This window comes from Perca flavescens, chromosome 8 (assembly GCF_004354835.1).
Source record: "Perca flavescens isolate YP-PL-M2 chromosome 8, PFLA_1.0, whole genome shotgun sequence".
Taxonomy (NCBI): domain Eukaryota; kingdom Metazoa; phylum Chordata; class Actinopteri; order Perciformes; family Percidae; genus Perca; species Perca flavescens.
The window spans coordinates 21,377,314-21,395,283 of record NC_041338.1 but is presented as its reverse complement, the minus strand read 5'-3'; the positions used below and the strand labels follow the sequence as shown (position 1 = coordinate 21,395,283).

Sequence of the window (17,970 nt, the reverse complement as noted above, 5' to 3'; positions counted from 1 at the left end):
CAGTTATTTGTGACTGAGATGCAGTTAGTCTCGGTTGAACAGTTGGGGATGTAGCAGCGTCCATCTATATCCTCATTAAGCCTCTGTGAATCTTGTCCCATCAGGCTGTGATCTGTGTTCTCTACACAGCAGTCTGGAAAAACTTCTCAGGTCACTTGTCCATATACTGTAATGTCTTCCTTGTCCTCTCTTTGACAAAGCATCAGACCTCAGGTTTTCCTCAACATGCGGCGGGTTTGCCAGACGTGGAACTTGCGATAGGCTGTCTGCAACATTTCCTCCAAATGCCCAGTGAGCTGTGGGGATATGACATTTAATACAAGTGCCACCTGGTATAAGACATTGTGTCATCATTGATAGCTTAGAGACTTACGTTTGTACTTAAGTACTGACGCTGAATCTTCTCCTGAAAAGGACAAAGCTTGGTCATCTGAAATCTCTCGAGGTTTGACTTCATTTTCATCACCTATATGAAAAAGTATGATAAGAACAAATCTGAAGATTTTTGTTTTTTTTAGCATCAAAATTCCGAGGCGTTCCCAGGCCAGGTTGGAGATATAATCCCTCCACCTAGTCCTGGGTCTTCCCCGAGGCCTCCTCCCAGCTGGACGTGCCTGGAACACCTCCCTAAGGAGGCGCCCAGGGGGCATCCTTACCAGATGCCCGAACCACCTCAACTGGCTCCTTTCGACACGAAGGAGCAGCGGCTCTACTCCGAGCTCCTCACGGATGACTGAGCTTCTCACCCTATCTCTAAGGGAGACGCCAGCCACCCTCCTGAGGAAACCCGCCAGGACTGCGCTTTGTCACCAATCCTGTTTGTAACATTTATGGACAGGATATCGAGGCGTAGTCGGGGTGGGGAGGGGTTGCGGTTTGGTGGGCTGGGGATCTCATCGCTGCTCTTTGCAGATGATGTGGTCCTGATGGCATCATCGGCCTGCGACCTTCAGCACTCACTGGATCGGTTCGCAGCCGAGAGTGAAGCGGTTGGGATGAGGATCAGCACCTCTAAATCTGAGGCCATGGTTCTCAGCAGGAAACCGATGGAGTGCCTACTCCAGGTAGGGAATGAGTCCTTACCCCAAGTGAAGGAGTTCAAGTACCTTGGGGTTTTGTTTGCGAGTGAGGGGACAATGGAGCGGGAGATTGTTCGGGGAATCGGTGCAGCGGGTGCGGTATTACATTCAATCTACCGCACCGTTGGGACGAAAAGAGAGCTGAGCCAGAAGGCAAAGCTCTCGATCTACCGGTCAGTTTTCGTTCCTACCCTCACCTATGGTCATGAAGGCTGGGTCATGACCGAAAGAACGAGATCCAGAGTACAAGCGGCGGAGTATTAGAAGTGCCAATTGATTTTTTTTTTCAAAATCATGGGTGTCAATACATGGAAAATGGTAATGACTTACTGTTACAATAATAATTTGACCTCTTTCAATAAAGTTATTATTAGTCACCTTCTCCTCTAAAAATGGCGTGTTTACAGGAAAACAGGACCAGAAGTGTCTCAACAACTCTCCAGCAGCTACATAAAGATGCTTCAACTCTCCTTGAACCTCAGTAGGTACCATTTCTGAAAAAAAACAACAAACAAAGATTAAAAAGAATAGACAAAATAGACAGCAGTCCAATACCCCTTTTCACACCCAGGGCTCAACCAGGGTTATACCAAGGTCGACTGTGTTTTTGAATGGGTTAACCCTAGTCATTCGACTCAGCTTTGCTGTGAATTGCACACGACCAGGATCGCCAACAACCTGGGCAGGACAAACTATGTGACTGGTTGGAAATTAGCGTGGAAGCGACCTCACACACTACAGATATGCTACTGACACACACTGGTCAGTGATCACCAACTTTCAAAATAAGTAATAATGTTATTTAGCAATTGTCCAACACACTTACGATTTATGGCTTGCTGTGTTGCTGCCTTCATGAGGACACCACCTGGAGAAAGTGCTGCAATGGCAGAACTGGCTGTCGTGCTGGACAACACCTGCAAAAAGTTATTACTGTGTTAAACACTTTGAAGGCACCATTCCTAGTTTGAACTATTTACATTTCTTAAAACACATTAATATTCAAACATAATCAAGTGTTCATGATCTTAAAATCACGTTCTTAGCTTTTTATTATAGTTTGCTATAGCCAAACAAATAGTGCTGCTGGAGGTACCAAGAATTGGGAAACCTGGATGTGTTTGACTGGAGTAACAGGCTTCCTGATCTTAATATTATAATATTATTAGTCTATATTGATGAATGTTTAAATTTCAAATGCCATATTGATCATTAACAAAAAAAATATCTAAATATGTTGGACTATTTTTTTAAGACATTTTCTTCCACACTCAGCACTTCCCACCTTATACAAAACTTTGTTTGAGCCCCATTTAAACTATTGTAATGTCATATGGTGTAACATTTTTCACAGCCACTTGAAAAAACTACAGATTTTACAGAAAAAAAATCATACGGGAATTAACGTGGTCTGAGCCCAATACCCCCGCTCTTCCTCTATTTTGTTGTCTTTATTAAGGCTTACCAAATACAATGCCTTTCAGAATGCATGATATTCCAGGTTATCCATAGGTTAAACTACCATTTATGTGAGCTTATTCCAATCAGTTGTCCCCTGCACACTTATGACACAAGGAAAAAACACCTAATCACTTGTGACGTCACAAGCCGAAACGAGCTGGCTAACCGCAACCATTAGCTCGTAGCATAATGCTAACGCTAGCATGCTACCTCATTCTCAATAGCAAAGCACTGCTACAACACACACAAGTTCACCATAATCTACAAAAGAACTACTTACATGTGCGCCCTCATTTAGAAGAAGTCTCCCAGCTAATCCTGCCTTGTAACTGACCAAAGTTGGAGAAACAGGCTCTCTTTTACTGTCTCTAGAGTTAGCTAGCTGACATGATCTACATCTGAGCTACTGTGCATGTGCAATCAAAGATAGTACAGAAGAAGAAGAAAAGAGGTCTCACTCTGTAGCTAAAACAGAGACCAGGTGAAAAGAGGATCTGCAGCAGTGAGAGAGAGCTGTGCAGTACAACAACAAAAATATGGTGTTTTTTGAAAATTAAACCATGTAAACCTATTCTGATACAACCTTAAAATACAATTATGAACCTGAAAATGAGCATTATATGGGCGCTTTAAAGTGTCGTATTCTTTCTCCATCTTCAAGAAAGGTCTCAAGGAAAAATTTCTCATAACATAGGATTATTGATTATTCTTTAAATGCTATAGTTTGTGCTGGGACCGTCTGTCTGTTTGTAGTATTTGTCTATGTTAGTCTAAGTATGTCGAAGTCTGGTCTAAGTATCTGTATTTTGTATTGTCTATGGTAAATTGAGTTTTGGTTTGTATATTATCTGTTGTTGTTTATAGTTATCGGGCCCCCTCAGAAAAGCTTTTAGTAGCTTATTTGGGGTTCCCCATTTCATGCGACTTATATATGATCATTGTACCTTATGAAATTGTGTTTAATGATACGTTGATGACGTGTGAAATAAACGTGTAAACATTAAAAAAAAAAAAAAAAAACTGAGAATGTGTTGTTATTGAACTTCTGAGCGGTGTATGAATGGATCAAACTACAAAGATGATCATAAATCTTTGTCCAAAGGGCAATGATTGTTGACTCCCAATCCAGACTGTTTGTTCTGTGCAGCCAACCTAATTTCAATCTGGTGAATATGTAAAACAGTGTGTAGAATCTAACCTGAGTGAGGTTGGGTTTGTAATTAAGCATCTCATGCCGGATGTAGTTGACAGAGTTGATGATATCCTGACTTGTTGTATAGTGTTGGGACTGAAGTGGCACAGGACCATGAGCATACCTTATAAGAGGGAGTGAGAAGAAAATAATTTAGAACACGTCACCATAAATTCAACTGAGAATACTGAGAATACAATGCCTGTTTGAAAGCATAAAGTGGGGTCTGCAAAATAGAAGAGCAACCTATCCCCTCTACCTCAATTTTCATACATTCACTTTATATGCTGAAGTGAAATTTTGGTGTTATGGCCACTGGCAGGAACTTCAACACAGCAAATACAATACATACATGAAAGCAATACATCTGACCTGTAAAATGAAATACCAAATCTATTTAGGAACAGTTTAAAGTGAGGACTCTGTCCAGTGTCCAGAGGAAGTGATGAGCCTCTTCCCAAATTCTGCACAGTTGATTTCTGGCTACTGAAACTGAAAATGTCTTAAAGTGACAGAGGCTTAGCTAGAGCTGAGAGCACAATTAATTTATTTTTTCATCTCTGTCCAGCTGATGGAAAGACAATTGATAACAAAAGTCAATTATAAGTAAAAACACAAAATATTTGGTGGTTACAGATTTTAAAGTCTACATCCTTGACGTTCAACTTTTGGGAATGCTCCATTGCTGCTGGAAAATCCGCTGGATTTCACTCATTTAGGCCAGATATCCGTTGCCTTGGGCTTCTTTTGTGTTGACATTTTAAACTCTGGTCGATTTATGAGGACTATGGTTAACATTTTCTCAGATTTCTGCAAGGTAAATCCAGACAGGTTTAAAGAAATGGCAATAAACCAGAGCACGTTCCCCCAACGCTATGTGGAATACTCTCTCTCTGGAGACTCTCCTCCAGCGCGCTTTGGAGGAGGGTCTGGCAAAGCGAGACTACAGATTTTAAAATGCAGAAAAATCTTCTTACTTTCGGTTTCATATATTATTCACCGAATACTTAAAGGGGTGATAGAACGCAAAATCGAGTTTACCTTGTCATAGTTGAATAATGACAGTTTGGTGGGTAAATAGGACATACATAAAACCTCAAAATCCCATTGACATCTCTTTTCTCTGCAAATCTCAACGAACCACCGAGTTGACGTCAACTTGGTGGCTCCTCCTTATTTGGCTCCACCTTCTATCTTTGTCACGCCCCAACATTTACATAGCCCACTGATCTGGGATCAGTTTGTCTTGTGAATCTAAGTCGCGCAGATCTCAGAAATGTTATACATTGTTCGTCTGATATTTCATTACTAAATTCACTTTTTTATGTGAGAAATCCAACTATGTAGAGCTCAAATATGGGCCGTTTTACAAAAATTGATGACTAATGGCAAATTTAGTATGACTGTTTTGGAAGCTCCACAGTATGACGTGGGAGAGGCCAGCGCCTGCCCAGATCGCTGGCTTGCTTCCCGGACTGTACACCTTCAGACCCCGCTGCGCGCTGTCTGTCTACTCAAAGAGTAGACATTGGACAATGGAGTGGGACATGTGGATTTAATGCAGCGGCACAGTGGACACCCAATGGGCGGTGCGCAGGTGCTGTCTGCCGGCGGCCGGTTCACGGTACGTTAACTTTTTTTCTCCAACATGGATCCTCGGGGAACACAGTGTCGAAAGCATAGGTGTGTGTGTGTGTGTGTGTGTGTGTGTGTGTGTGCGCGAGCGCGTGCGCCACACTGGAGGATGAATAAACTAATGAAACTCTGTATCCCATGCTTTGTACAGTAACATTAGTTGTTGAGTTTATGGCTTGCCTGTCTGACGGTTCCAGCCTTAGTTTAGCCTAGCACAGAACCTGCAGGTAACTGGTTCCAACTAGCCTACTGCTCCGAATAACTGACAAAATAACACCAACATGTTCCCATTTACATGTTGTGATTTGTAGAGTCACAGCGTGTACAAAGAACAACATAACATGACACACAGCCATCTTCTAACTGTAAACAAACTGGGAACTATACTCTCAGAAGGCGAAGCTCAGGTACTTCTGCTACTTGGGCGGAGTGATTTGCTTTGCAGCAAGCCTTTCTGAGAATATAGTTCCCGGTTTGTTTAGGGTTAGAAGATGGCTGTGTCTCATGTTAAGATGTTTTTTTGTACACGCTGTGATTCTACAAATCACAACATGTAAATAGGAATATGTTGGCGTTATTTTGTCACTTATTTGGAGCAGTAGGATTGTTGGAACCAGTTACCTGCAGGTTCTGTGCTGGGCTGCTACTGGTGGAGCCGTCAGACACAGTTACAACACACACGGAGATGAGAAGGGTATGTATGGACTTATCTAACTCTGGGGGATACGGTGAATAAGCTTAAGTCCCAATAAGTCGGCGTGTTCCTTTAAGGAACAGTGTGAAATATCCTATATAATCATTCTATCACCCGTTTAATACTGAGTTTTGTGACAATGTGGCAAACAACATCATCACCCACTGTTAATGTCTGTTTTTTTATGTGCTAGATGAACATATTAGGATGAACATAATCTACAAAAATATTTGCAATAATCATAACCATTTGGAGTTAACAATTAACAGTTACCCTGTATGGAACAAAGAATCAAAAATAAAATGTGGACAATGTACCTGTCAGACTTCTTGAGGTTTAATGCAATTGTTTTTGGTCTGTTTTCCCTTTGCAGATCTTCATATTCTATGACTTCTTGTAATTTAACCTAAGGAAGTTTGCCAACAGAAAAAGTGTTAGAGTAATATAGCATATTTTGGAAAAACTCTGTTAAAGCTGCAGAGCCATCATACCTTCTTTACAGGAGGCTGGAAGAAGTCAGAATCCCTTGAGTTTCCATCTGTACTGCTTGTCTCACAAATGTGGTCAGCTGGTGTTTCCCTTTGAAAATATGATACAGTTAGATACAAATTGAAGAGACTAAGCAAGTAATATTTTTTTTCAAAAGTTATTTCTTTACCCCTTGCGTGAGCCTGCTGCCAGCACCATGGCACTGTGATGGTTGAACCGCTTTATAATGGCAGAGTTGCTGCTCTCTTTCACTGTCCTGTTCGAATTGGAAGTTGATGGAAATGTTTTGCAAAATCCATAACCCTGTGTCACAGAAAACACCAAGTCTTGAGGTTGAAGGAGAAAGAGGAAAAAGAAAGCTATACAGGTAAAATCATTTCTTTTTTAGTAGAAAGACGTGGCAGCGATTGGCTAATCAAAAAATCTCACCTCGTCTAATGTTTTATCCTCTAACGACAGGAGGTCGACTAAAGGATTCTTCACTCCTTGAACCACCATAGATTTTAACCCTGCATTAGACAGTTTAAAAAAACACATGAAAACAGATTTGTGGCTTAGTGGTTTTGTTTGCAGTAATTAATTAAATGTTAAAAATAAAACATGTATTGACATCTGTAGAAAATCCTTGCATGTATATGTTAGATTTGGACCTGAAAAGGTTTTAAAGTCCTACCCTTTTCATCCTGCTTGGCACACTCTGAGAAGATATCCTGTGTTCCTGTGTTGATGCGGTCTCTGTGAAAATAATGGGACTGGAAAAAGCGGGTCCAGAACTCCTTCTCCGTCAGATTATGAGGCACATTTTCACTATACTTCTCCTTCACTGCAAGTACAATGCAAGTCAATATTAATATATTTAGCACAATCTAGTTGCAGTGTCTAGGAACACTGCTGCACATTTAATATCAGTCATTGAGGTGAACAGGAATGCACTAAACTATTTATCTAAAGATATACCAGCTGAAAGCAATTCTCCCTCTCTGGCTGGCTGTGATTGTTGTAGTTGTTAGTTGAAAAGAAAATCTAAGCTTGTAGCAGCATTTTACTGGTCTATCATTACTGTTCCAACTGATGAGCTAACTCCCAAGATGAGATTTAATCATTTACCTGCAGGGTATGTTCTGAAGATGGATTCAATAATATCAGCTGTCAGATTATATCTCAAGCCATTGCAGCCATCTGTCTGAGGTCTAATGTCTGCCTGTAATGCACACAAATTATGTTTAAAACTATGTTGTTAATGCTGAAGTTGCCCATGCTTGAATCAATTATGAAATTTAAGATTGTTTTCAAAATGTCTGGTCTAATTATGCCAGACTTGATGTACTCACCAGAAAGGCTCCAGATATACCGACTTCCTGTTTATTGTTGGATAAAGTGGGGTCTGCGTTGTTTATGTCTCCTAACCGGTTGGCCCAGAATTCATCTGCACTGATCACCTGGCTCACCACAAGATCCTTATACAACTGAAAAAGCACTGGATCTTCTTGAAGCATCCTACAAGAGAAATTATGAGAACAATATTTTAAAACAAAAATTATTAATGAATAGATTGCCCAAATTCCTCATAACTAATTTTGAGATGAAGACATTAAGGAGTAAAGTGAGTTTTTGTTGTGGATGGATACGGCGCTCTATTGAGTTATGCATACACGGAACTGTGTATGTGGGATTGACTCAAAATAAAGTACAATGAAGGAACATCTGTGGCTCATTGGTGTGTTTGTAATATTTTTTTTTTTTTACATAATGTAGCTCTTTGGTTACACAGACAATACTCGTTAGAAGGGGAAATTCATTGTTGGTTTTGGTCTTTTAATGCAATTTGATAACGGTAAGAAAAACAGACAATATTACCAGATGTATCCTTAAGGACAATCTTGTTAAAACAACTGAGTCTAACCTGTTTTTCTCCTCCAGTTCCTTGTTGGCTTTCTTCTTGAACTTGGGCAGCAGCTGCTGCAGCAGCTCCTTGGCAGCATCTCTGTCTTTGAGTGCACTGCTCTCATTGGAAAAGTGGAATGTGGTACTCTCGCCAGTGTGAAGCACCAGCTGGAGCTGAATTTTGGCTTTACCATCTGGGCTGATCTTCTGACCTGTATAGAGAACAAATAAAGTGCAGCTTGATTACATCACCAACACATATTTATTTTAGCACTACTTGTAATTGGATGGTATAGGAGTACTCACAGCGAATATCTGCATATAAGTGGCTGACTGTGAAGCGGTCTTTGCCCTCTGGACCCCAGGCTATACGTTCAGCCATCAGATAAAGTGTGCCATCCTGCTTCCTCTGGCGAACCTTTTTCACCACCAGCAGCACCTCCTCTGATAGTGATGACATGGCTCAAACTGAAAAAGAAATGGATTATCATTAATAACCATGTCCTGCACAGCAGTATTGATCTAATCAGTGTGTAAAATGATAAACTGGGCATTAGAAAGAACCGTGTTAACTCGTTGACCTGAAGTTACAGCATTAACATTAGCAACATTAATGGTAGCAAGAATAAAGCAAGTAACATTACCAGAAGATATTAAGCCCTTTGTATGATATGCAAGCAAGAACTATTTCAGTCGATTCCACAACAACGTCCTCAAAAAATGCCATTCTTCCTACATAGCGTTATCCTCTGCTAGGTAACGCGATCTAAACACAAGCAAGCAACTGTTGTGTTGACGGTTTTATTATATTAACTTCGCTAACCTGTTTTACGTTAGCTTACGTTAACAATCAAGAAGAGAAAAAGGCTGACGGAGAAGTCGTCAATAAACTTACTTTAACGTTACCTCATAAATCGATACTGTGATGGTTACCTCGTTTCTCTTAATACACAATCTCAAATCAATGTATTCTTGAATATAGAAATAACTGAATTAGTTAATTTAAACAGAATTGACTACTCAAACAGTGAGCGTCCTGACTTCAGCGCCGACATGACAGTAACGGTGTGCTACACTGAAAACGTTCCGACTGGATAACGCGATAAAGAACCAGTTCCAGTTAGAGCCCGGAGTGCTCTTTACATCTTTTTCTTCTTCTTGTTATGGCAGATTACTACTTTTGTATTATACCGCCGAGTGCTCTTTACAAGCATGATCCAGATAATATAAATACTTTAATAATAATAATAATAATAATAATAATAATAATAATAATAATAATAATAATAATAATATATCAGTTTAACCAAAGATTCTCTGTAACTAAACCGTCTCTGGTTTAATCATAACAAATCTATTACCACTAATGTGAATGTTATTAATGATGATATTAAACCTAATTGAAATAGCACGTTTTATAAAATTCGGTACAATATAATTTGCTTAAACAGATATTCATATTTATTGTATTTAAAATTTAATATGAATTCAATGTATTACCTTAATTTGTATTTATACATTATTTTCATTTTGCCTCCGACGGGGTAGGAGATGGCAGAAAAGAAATTTGGAAAATGTAAAAAAAAACTTGCAACGGATTCCAAGCTCCTCTATTTATTTCGAATGCATATCATATTACAGAGTTCACAAATGAATTTACTTCGTTTATTAGACATCAAAAGTAAACCTCTTTTACTGAATTTATCCTGCAAAGTCCTTTGGAGGTGTCGAAGTCTAGTTGTACTGTATTTTTATTTTAGTTTATATTGGTGTGCTTATTCAAATGAATCTGAGAACAACTGCTTTAGAGGTAACTCAGCTGCTTGTTAATTCAACCAAGAAGAAGTGCAATTAGCAACAACTAATGCTCCCCAGGTTTTGATTGTGCACCTATGGATAAGACTAGAGAAATGTGCACATTACATAAAAACAATGTTTGCTTATTGTGGAAAAGGTAGGCTTTTTGTCATTCCTAGAAGTATCACTTAATAAATAAAAATAATAAATTATTAAACAAGTTAGTTGATCTATTATTGGAAGTGGACTACAACTCAATGTACTGTATGTGTTTGTAGGTGAGATTTCTACATATCAAATAATCAAAAGTTGTATACATATAAACTTATAAATTATGGTGTCATAGGCAAAATACATGTTTTCAATTGAAATGAAGAGATTCTCCTTGCTCACAACAGTGCATCATGCAAACACAAGACAAATCCTCGTAAAAAATAGCTAAGGAATAAAAAAAACAAGAACACATGATCTTCAGCAAGAATGAGAGTTTTAATGACAATGAAGACATTCAGATTTAAAACATCAGATGATGGACGAAGATAGTTTGGATATTCTTTACACTCTTTTCATTATATATTCAATGGGTTGTAAGATCATTTATGTTGACGGTGCTGTTAGAAATAATGAAAAACCATTTAAAATCAATCCATGTTTTAAATCTTTCACATGTTACCACAAATATAATCCCATTCCCCAAAAGACAATGACAATGTACTGTAATATCTAAAGCCATTCATGTGTCTTTTATCACTCAAGTCATTTACAGTAAAAGTAAGAAAAAGACCCTCTAAGACTAAAAACACCACATTGTTTAGTTTTCAAAAAGATCAACCTCTTCAAAAGCTAAAAGAGACACCAGGACACCACATCTCTGCTGTTTAAAAGGTTTAACTTATTCACCCTTATTTGGCGATGCTGAATCCTAAGGAGTGTGTGTGTCTTCACATATTGAGTCTTCACTCTAATAGTTTTTGGAGAGGAATTGTTTAAGTTTAATAAAGTATATTAGTTAGATTTCCCTTTAATTAACGTTAGTTTTGTTTTAAATGTTGTCTTTACATTCAGCGACTTGGCAGCCACACTTGTCAACTGAAATGTAGGAGTGCTGCATCGTGCTAGTTAAATTATTACAGGTACTCCTGTAAAACAGGCAAATACTTGTTACATACACTTACTTACAGCTTAAAATATTAATGGCTCTCTTAACTGAATGAACACAATTTCCACCGATTGATTCACTGACTTATTATGGAAAGCAGCAGAGACAGAAACACCAGTCAGTATAATGCAATACAGTTCAACAGCACCACAAACTACATCCTCCCAAATGATCATAAAGTTGAAACAACACCTCTCTAGAACGGAACACATTTAGCCTAATGAATGTATTCAGGATTTATTGCAGGACTGCTGTATTAGACTGCATCAATTTTAGCTGGCAACTGGCAACTGGATGTATTTTCTCTGGTTTTAGACATCTAATACGTAGAAGAGGATCATACAACTGTTTCATAAGCTAAATAGTACTCTCTATGGAGAGAAAACTGATATTTGTGTGTAAAATCAGTGGAGTTCCAAGAGTGTGTATCTTCTTTATTTAAAGATCCAATATAAAACATAATGTGAGCAGATGTGTAAGTGTGTGTACTTTATCACTCACCACAGGTCAGTCTCTCACAGCAGTCCACTGTATGGGCCACCAACACCTCTCCTTCCTCAGTACAGGTTATTAGTTCTTGAGCGGGACATATTAGAGGCTCACACCGAACACTCAGAGCGTTCTTATCACAAGCACACTGCTTACAGCCACTCTGCCAAGTATCACCAAGCTGTTTGAGAGACGGAAAAGAGTTAATGCCGTAACAGCAATGAACACTGTGTGAATAATGATAATTAGTCATGTATTGTAGCTACTTACCTGTTTAGGTTGGCCATCAGGTCCAGTGCAACCTAAAACAATAAAAACAATCTGTTTACATGAATTCATTCACAAAGAATTAGAATTTTTGAATTCTTCAAAACAGAAAATGCTCTTACAGATGGAGACACAAAGGTCAGAATTCGAACTGAACAGAGTCAGCCCCTCTGGGCAGAAACATCCCTCCATGAAGCCAGTACAAGCTTGGTTGTGGTTTCCATTTTTTTCCCTGGCATTTTCGTGCATACTCTTCATTGTATCTAAATATAAAGACAATTTATGGTGAAAAACAGACATAAGTATTTCATTTTTAAAATTATAAATGATCAGTATAATGCAGTGCAAACACCAAGTATTGGCTAGCGCTCTAGAGATAGCAGTGTTGGTTTGTTGGTCCACAACTTTGGTTCAGACTGGAGTATTTTAACAGCTATTGGATTGATTGCCATCAAAGTTTGAAAAGACATTCATGGTCCTCACAGGATGAATCCTAATAAATTTGGTGATCCGCTGACATTCCCTCTAGCGCCTCCAAGCTGTTGCCATTTGTGGTTTTAAGTGAAATGTCTCAAAACTATTGGGTGGATTGCAGTGCCATTTGGTATAGACATTGATTCCCACCTTGGTAATCCCTTTACTTTTCATCTAATGCCATCATCAAATCAAAATTTGAATGTGTACTACTTTGGTTTATGACTAAATTGCATTGTCATTGTGTGTATGCTGGGGTTTACATTTAATTCAGCCTAATAACAGCCTCTAAGAGTCACTAGCTTGGCTATAGACTCTAGTCTTGTTAAATGACAAGCTGCAGTGGCACCTAGGTAGCTCACGTGGTTGAGCATGCGCCCCACAGCTTCGATTCTGACCTGCGGCCCTTTGCTGTATGTCATTCCCCCTCTCTCTCCATTTTCCTGTCTTAAGCTATCCTGTCAAACAAAGGACTAAAATGCCCCAAAAATTACTAGCTGCTGACATTATTTGATTCATAATATTGATTATAGCACTGAGCAATTACCTTGCATTGCATGTTTGTACAACAGTTGGTCCACAAGCCTTGTAGACCTTGTATTTTGGACATGTATATTCTACAACAAGAGATAGGGGATATAAATATCAAAGTGATAAAAAAGGTAATGTGGACATCTCAAAATAACAATGTTAGCTTTCTAGTAAACCCTCCTACCACACAGTCCGTTTGTAGCATTCCTCCAGGGTATGCAGACAGATGCTTCAGCACACATCTTGGAGTACGCCTCCATACTGAAACAACCAAAGTTGGGTTTGTCCTCGTGGCAAACATCAAATTTACAGGCTTCATAAAATGGTAGTGGTGAGAGTACTTTGTGGCATTGCTCAAACACTATTAATGTACAAATAAAAAGAAAGTAGGCTGTTAATCATAGTGATACGCCAGAATTAATTGACTTATTGTGTTCATATTTATTCTGTAACTTCTTACTTGCTGATCAGAATTTCACAAATGTCAGGTTTGCATGGTATTGGTGTAGGTTTTGGTGTTGGGGTTGGTTTTGGAGGCTTATCACAATATGGCTTGTTCTTATCTGGTACAGAACAATTTCCCATCTCTGAGCATGCAGGATTAATCTGGCCATTTGGTAATCTGCAGTCATTTTTCCTGTTATTTTCACAGGTACCTTGTGAAAGTAAATATTAACATGACAGAAATTACAACCCATGTGGGACCACATTTGGTACATCCATTGGCACTTCATATTTAATCTAGCACTGTTTATATATTTTCATCTATTTTCATTGCTGTTCAACATGTTTAGTCTAACATAAATTTGATTATCATTTTACCACACTGTCCCTCTGTGTTGTTGTGGAAAAGGGAAAATGGCAAGTCAACGCTGAACAAAAGCCCTTTGAACATCACAACTGCATTAATTGCCGGGATTCTCAAGAGCAGCTCAATTGCTGTACTTGTTATGATGAAGTCATCATTAAGGTAGGTTGGGACTACCTGCTTGCCGTTGACATACACCTACACGATTGCAACATTAGATAGGTGAAACAAATCATCATCATTATCACTGCATATAATTTAAATAAATTCAAGTAAAGAGAAGGTTTGTAAATAATTTACCTTGTTCAAGGTCTTTGGGATTCCGTCCTGTGTAAGAATATGTCATATGTTATATTGAAAAAATGTCACATAATGAGGATCTCCCCAGCCATAACAAACACCTGCAAATATCAGATGAAGACTACATTAGTTGTCACATCACAGAAAAGTGTATATATTGTAGTTTTTTTTGTAGTGTAGCAGTTTTAGGGCATTACTTGAATGTGACATTTAAAAAAGACTTTCATTTGAACTTACAAGTTCATTCATAGTGGAAACAGCAGCCTCCTTCATCATAAACCCTGACTGGTTGGAGCCCATTTTCACATACGGTCTCGGTCACTGGTTTACATAGCACATGTTCTGTCATTACCCTTCCATTGTCGCATGTATCTTTAGTGCAGTTATTTAAACTCCATGACTCACCATGCTGTAAAGGACAAAGTAGTACTTTTAGCAATCTAATACCATGAAATAGATATTATGTTTAAGCCCCCCAGGTGCACACATGCACAACATATACATCTCTAATTTATGTTATCCATGAAACAAGAAAATAATTTTACATCGATCAATGCTAATGAAATACAATATATGTACAGTTGTTTACATCAATCAATCCCTCACATTTTTTAATTTCATTAATAATTGTCATGTTGGAATTATTTCTGGATGTACTTTAGTGACATATCAGGTACGCCACAATGCTTTATTACTTACCTGTAAATAATATTACTTATAGAGCTTTTTTTTATAGATTATTTTTTGGCCATTTTTGGTCTTTATCCGAAAGAACAGCTGAAGACAGGAAAGGAATGGGAATGGAGGAATAAAATGCAGTAAAGGGCAGGTGGTCGGACTCGAACCCTGGGTCGCTGTGGTAGAGATTGAGCCTTAGTACATGGGGCGCACGCTTAAACAGGTAAGCTATCAAGGGACCCCAGCTATTTGTTTTGTTTATAATATCTTGTTCTGTTAGTTTGTCTGGTTTTTAATATTGTGAGTTGGTCTTATGGTGTTTGAATGTGTTTTTATGTTGTCTATTACTGTAGTGTGTTATTAGATACCAGGAAGAATAGTTAACCATAACCATTAACCTTTGTTCCAATATTCTGCAACTACTGGGAGAAGAAATCTTATGATATAAGAGACTTTGACTCTACTGTAGAACTTTTCCAGGGAAGAACTAAGCTGTGAAAACCAACAAGCATCTATTATAATATAGAAGTACTTTAAACGAATCAGCAATTGCATGTTGAATTAATCGATAGTTGTTTACTTATCTGTTGATAGTTTCATTGACAATTCAAAAGACCAATGAGAGTAAGCAGACTAGGAATTAAATTTTCCTTCCTTTTATCAGGGAATAAAAGATCTTGTTTCAGGCTTTCACAGAATAGAGACCTTGGAAAACGAAGAAAGTTAAGATAAGGCCTACTTAATTTTGGGGTTAGTTTGTAATAACAGACTTTTTTATTTTACAATGATCTGTGTCTTGTTTCTATAACAAAATTTAACTACCTTTCTAGGTGGCTTAAGATATGAACAGGGTTCATATCTTTTTTTTGTAGTGCTTGTTGTGGTGGTGGTTTGAGGAGTTGGTGGAGTAGTAGAGCGACATGGTCTAGCAAGCTTCTCCACATTGCATGTCAAATTGCAATATGCAGTGAAACACCAGCCTTCTCCATCAGTCTTATTGTACATGAATCTACCTATATGAGAAAAAAAACAAGGCAGTTACATAAAAATGACAGTGCCATGGTTAAAGTTGTCTTTATAATGCAACTTTTGTGAATACAAGTCTAAGCTTAATGGACACTTAAATGTAAAGTCTATGTGAGGATCTATGATCAGATCTGAATTTAATCTAAAATATCATAAAAAGTTTTTGAATAAAAGTGGTTCTAATGCTACATTTTGGCGATAGATGAAAGTAGGAACGTGGTCATTAGCAAACTTTCTAGTTGTAGTCACCTATTATTTCACTGTGCAGGCACCATGACTGACCAGGTGAACACTACTGATTGAAGATGAAAAAGCTCTTTCGAAAACAGAATGAAGCCAATTGTTTTGTTGGAACATACGGACATAAATGTGACCACATCTTGGTTTGAGTTTTGTCCATGATTTAAAAGGAATGCAGGCCAAATCAGAATGTGGATTATGATAATAGACAGGTTTGACCTCAAAGACCAAATCACTTACAGTTTAGGCTGCCTGTTGTGATCAGATGTGCCAGCTTACATTGTAAGGAAAGATGTAACCATGACAAAAATGTTTATAATGATAATATCAACAATTGATGCCAATAGCTGAATGCTTACCAGGAGAAAAAAGTTGACCCATGTACTTGCAGAAACATGAAGTTGTTCTGCCTGGTGTTGAAGACTGAAGAGTTGAAGGTGTTATTGTTGGAGTTTTAGTGGTTATCGTGGGTTTTTCTGTGGTATGTTTTTCCGTCAATGTTGGATTTTCTGGGGTTGTGGCAGCAGCAGTGCTGGGTTTTTCTCTCACTGTCGTTTTTTCAGTGGACGTTGTTGCAGTAGGTTTTTCTGTGAATGTTGTTGTGGTAGTTTTTTCTGTGACTGTTGTTGTCGTAGGTTCCCCTGTGACTGTTGTTGTGGTAGGTTTTTCTGTGACTGTTGTTGTCGTAGGTTCCCCTGTGACTGTTGTTGTGGTAGGTTTTTCTGTGACTGTTGTTGAGGTAGGTTTGTCTGTGGCTGTTGTTGTGGTAGGGTTTTCTGTGACGGATGTTGTTGTGGTAGGTTTTTCTGTGGCTGTTATGGTAGTTTGGTGATGTTGTAATGATGTTGTAACAGGGGTTGTTATGGTATGTTCTTCTGTGACTGTTGTGGTAGGTTTTTCTGTGACTGTTGTTGTGGTAGGTTCTCCTGTGACTGGTATTGTGGTAGATATTTCTGTTGCTGAGTTGGTTGAGCTACACATGTTACAGCAACATTTCACTCGTATTTCATAGTCATAACAAATAGGAGGTATTTGGTCTTTGTTATGACAGATCAGTCCATTTGTTGAGTTGTATGTTACTTTTGTTCATTCAAAGATATATCCTTGTATTGTGTTACTCTACATTCTATTTCCAGAGGTTTTCTGCACATATGTTCAAACAGCAATGACTCAGGAAGGTGGGGAAATTCATTCAGATAAATGTGTACATTTGTTTTTGTTTTAAATTACAGATGCAGATGCAGGGTACCATCCCTGATCATACTGCTGATCAAGATGATCTCCCATCTCTTGTATGTAGTGAATTCAATGGTATCAAACTAAACTCTGTATTCAAAATGAAAATTAAAACAGAAATTTGACAGTTAAAAAATGTCTGTTTCAGGAGAAACAGGAAGCCGCTTCCAGCGCTGGATGCTCAGCATTGAGGGCCAAATTGTTTGCGAAGGGATCCAGTCGACCTTTGTGACAGGACTGGCGTCTTTTTTTTCTTCCTGTTTTTACATCTTCACATCTTACATCTTTAACCTACAGTACCAAGAGGAGGCAGCCTGCATGTTTTAATTAATCCAGAGGTAAGATATTGTCTGTTAACACCTGCATTTGTTCTGGCCTAGCTGTGGCTCAAGCATGGTTTCAACAGGTCTGGTGATGGGATTTAGCAATTAACTTTGCTTTAGAAAGTTTGAGTGCAACTTACAATATTCATAGAGGCAAGAAGATAGTGTATGTTGAGTATAGTTAATGTACATTTGTTGACTTTGTTGT

General features: G+C 38.4%; 1 protein-coding gene and 1 pseudogene across 2 annotated transcripts; both read right to left on the bottom strand.

The window, feature by feature from the left end:
* Positions 1-6: 6 nt before the first annotated feature.
* On the bottom strand, positions 7-9,539 carry gtf2h1 (general transcription factor IIH, polypeptide 1). 2 transcript variants are annotated; one of them, XM_028585621.1, is made up of 15 exons: positions 9,330-9,539; positions 8,741-8,902; positions 8,454-8,646; positions 7,882-8,047; positions 7,658-7,751; positions 7,224-7,373; positions 6,980-7,059; positions 6,720-6,853; positions 6,553-6,640; positions 6,379-6,467; positions 3,739-3,856; positions 1,906-1,996; positions 1,458-1,573; positions 374-466; positions 7-296 (listed from the first exon to the last, which is right to left on the bottom strand). In XM_028585621.1, the coding sequence occupies exons 2-15, from the start codon at positions 8,892-8,894 to the stop codon at positions 210-212; spliced, it is 1,653 nt and encodes a 550-aa protein (XP_028441422.1). In that variant the 5' UTR covers positions 8,895-8,902; positions 9,330-9,539; the 3' UTR covers positions 7-209. The 2 variants fall into 2 exon arrangements, with proteins under 2 accessions (XP_028441422.1, XP_028441423.1); XM_028585622.1 differs by having other exon boundaries at positions 9,341-9,539.
* A 2,344-nt stretch (positions 9,540-11,883) lies between these two features.
* Positions 11,884-14,559, bottom strand: LOC114560065 (intestinal mucin-like protein; annotated as a pseudogene).
* Between the last annotated feature and the right edge of the window lie 3,411 nt (positions 14,560-17,970).

Coding starts and splice junctions, on each gene's coding strand:
- gtf2h1 (XM_028585621.1), bottom strand. CDS start 8,894: ATGTCATCACTATCAGAGGAGGTGCTGCTGGTGGTGAAAAAGGTTCGC. Junction 8,647..8,740: donor CTTATATGCAGATATTCGCT/GTGAGTACTCCT, acceptor TTCTCTATACAG/GTCAGAAGATCAGCCCAGAT. Junction 297..373: donor GTCAGTACTTAAGTACAAAC/GTAAGTCTCTAA, acceptor ATATCCCCACAG/CTCACTGGGCATTTGGAGGA.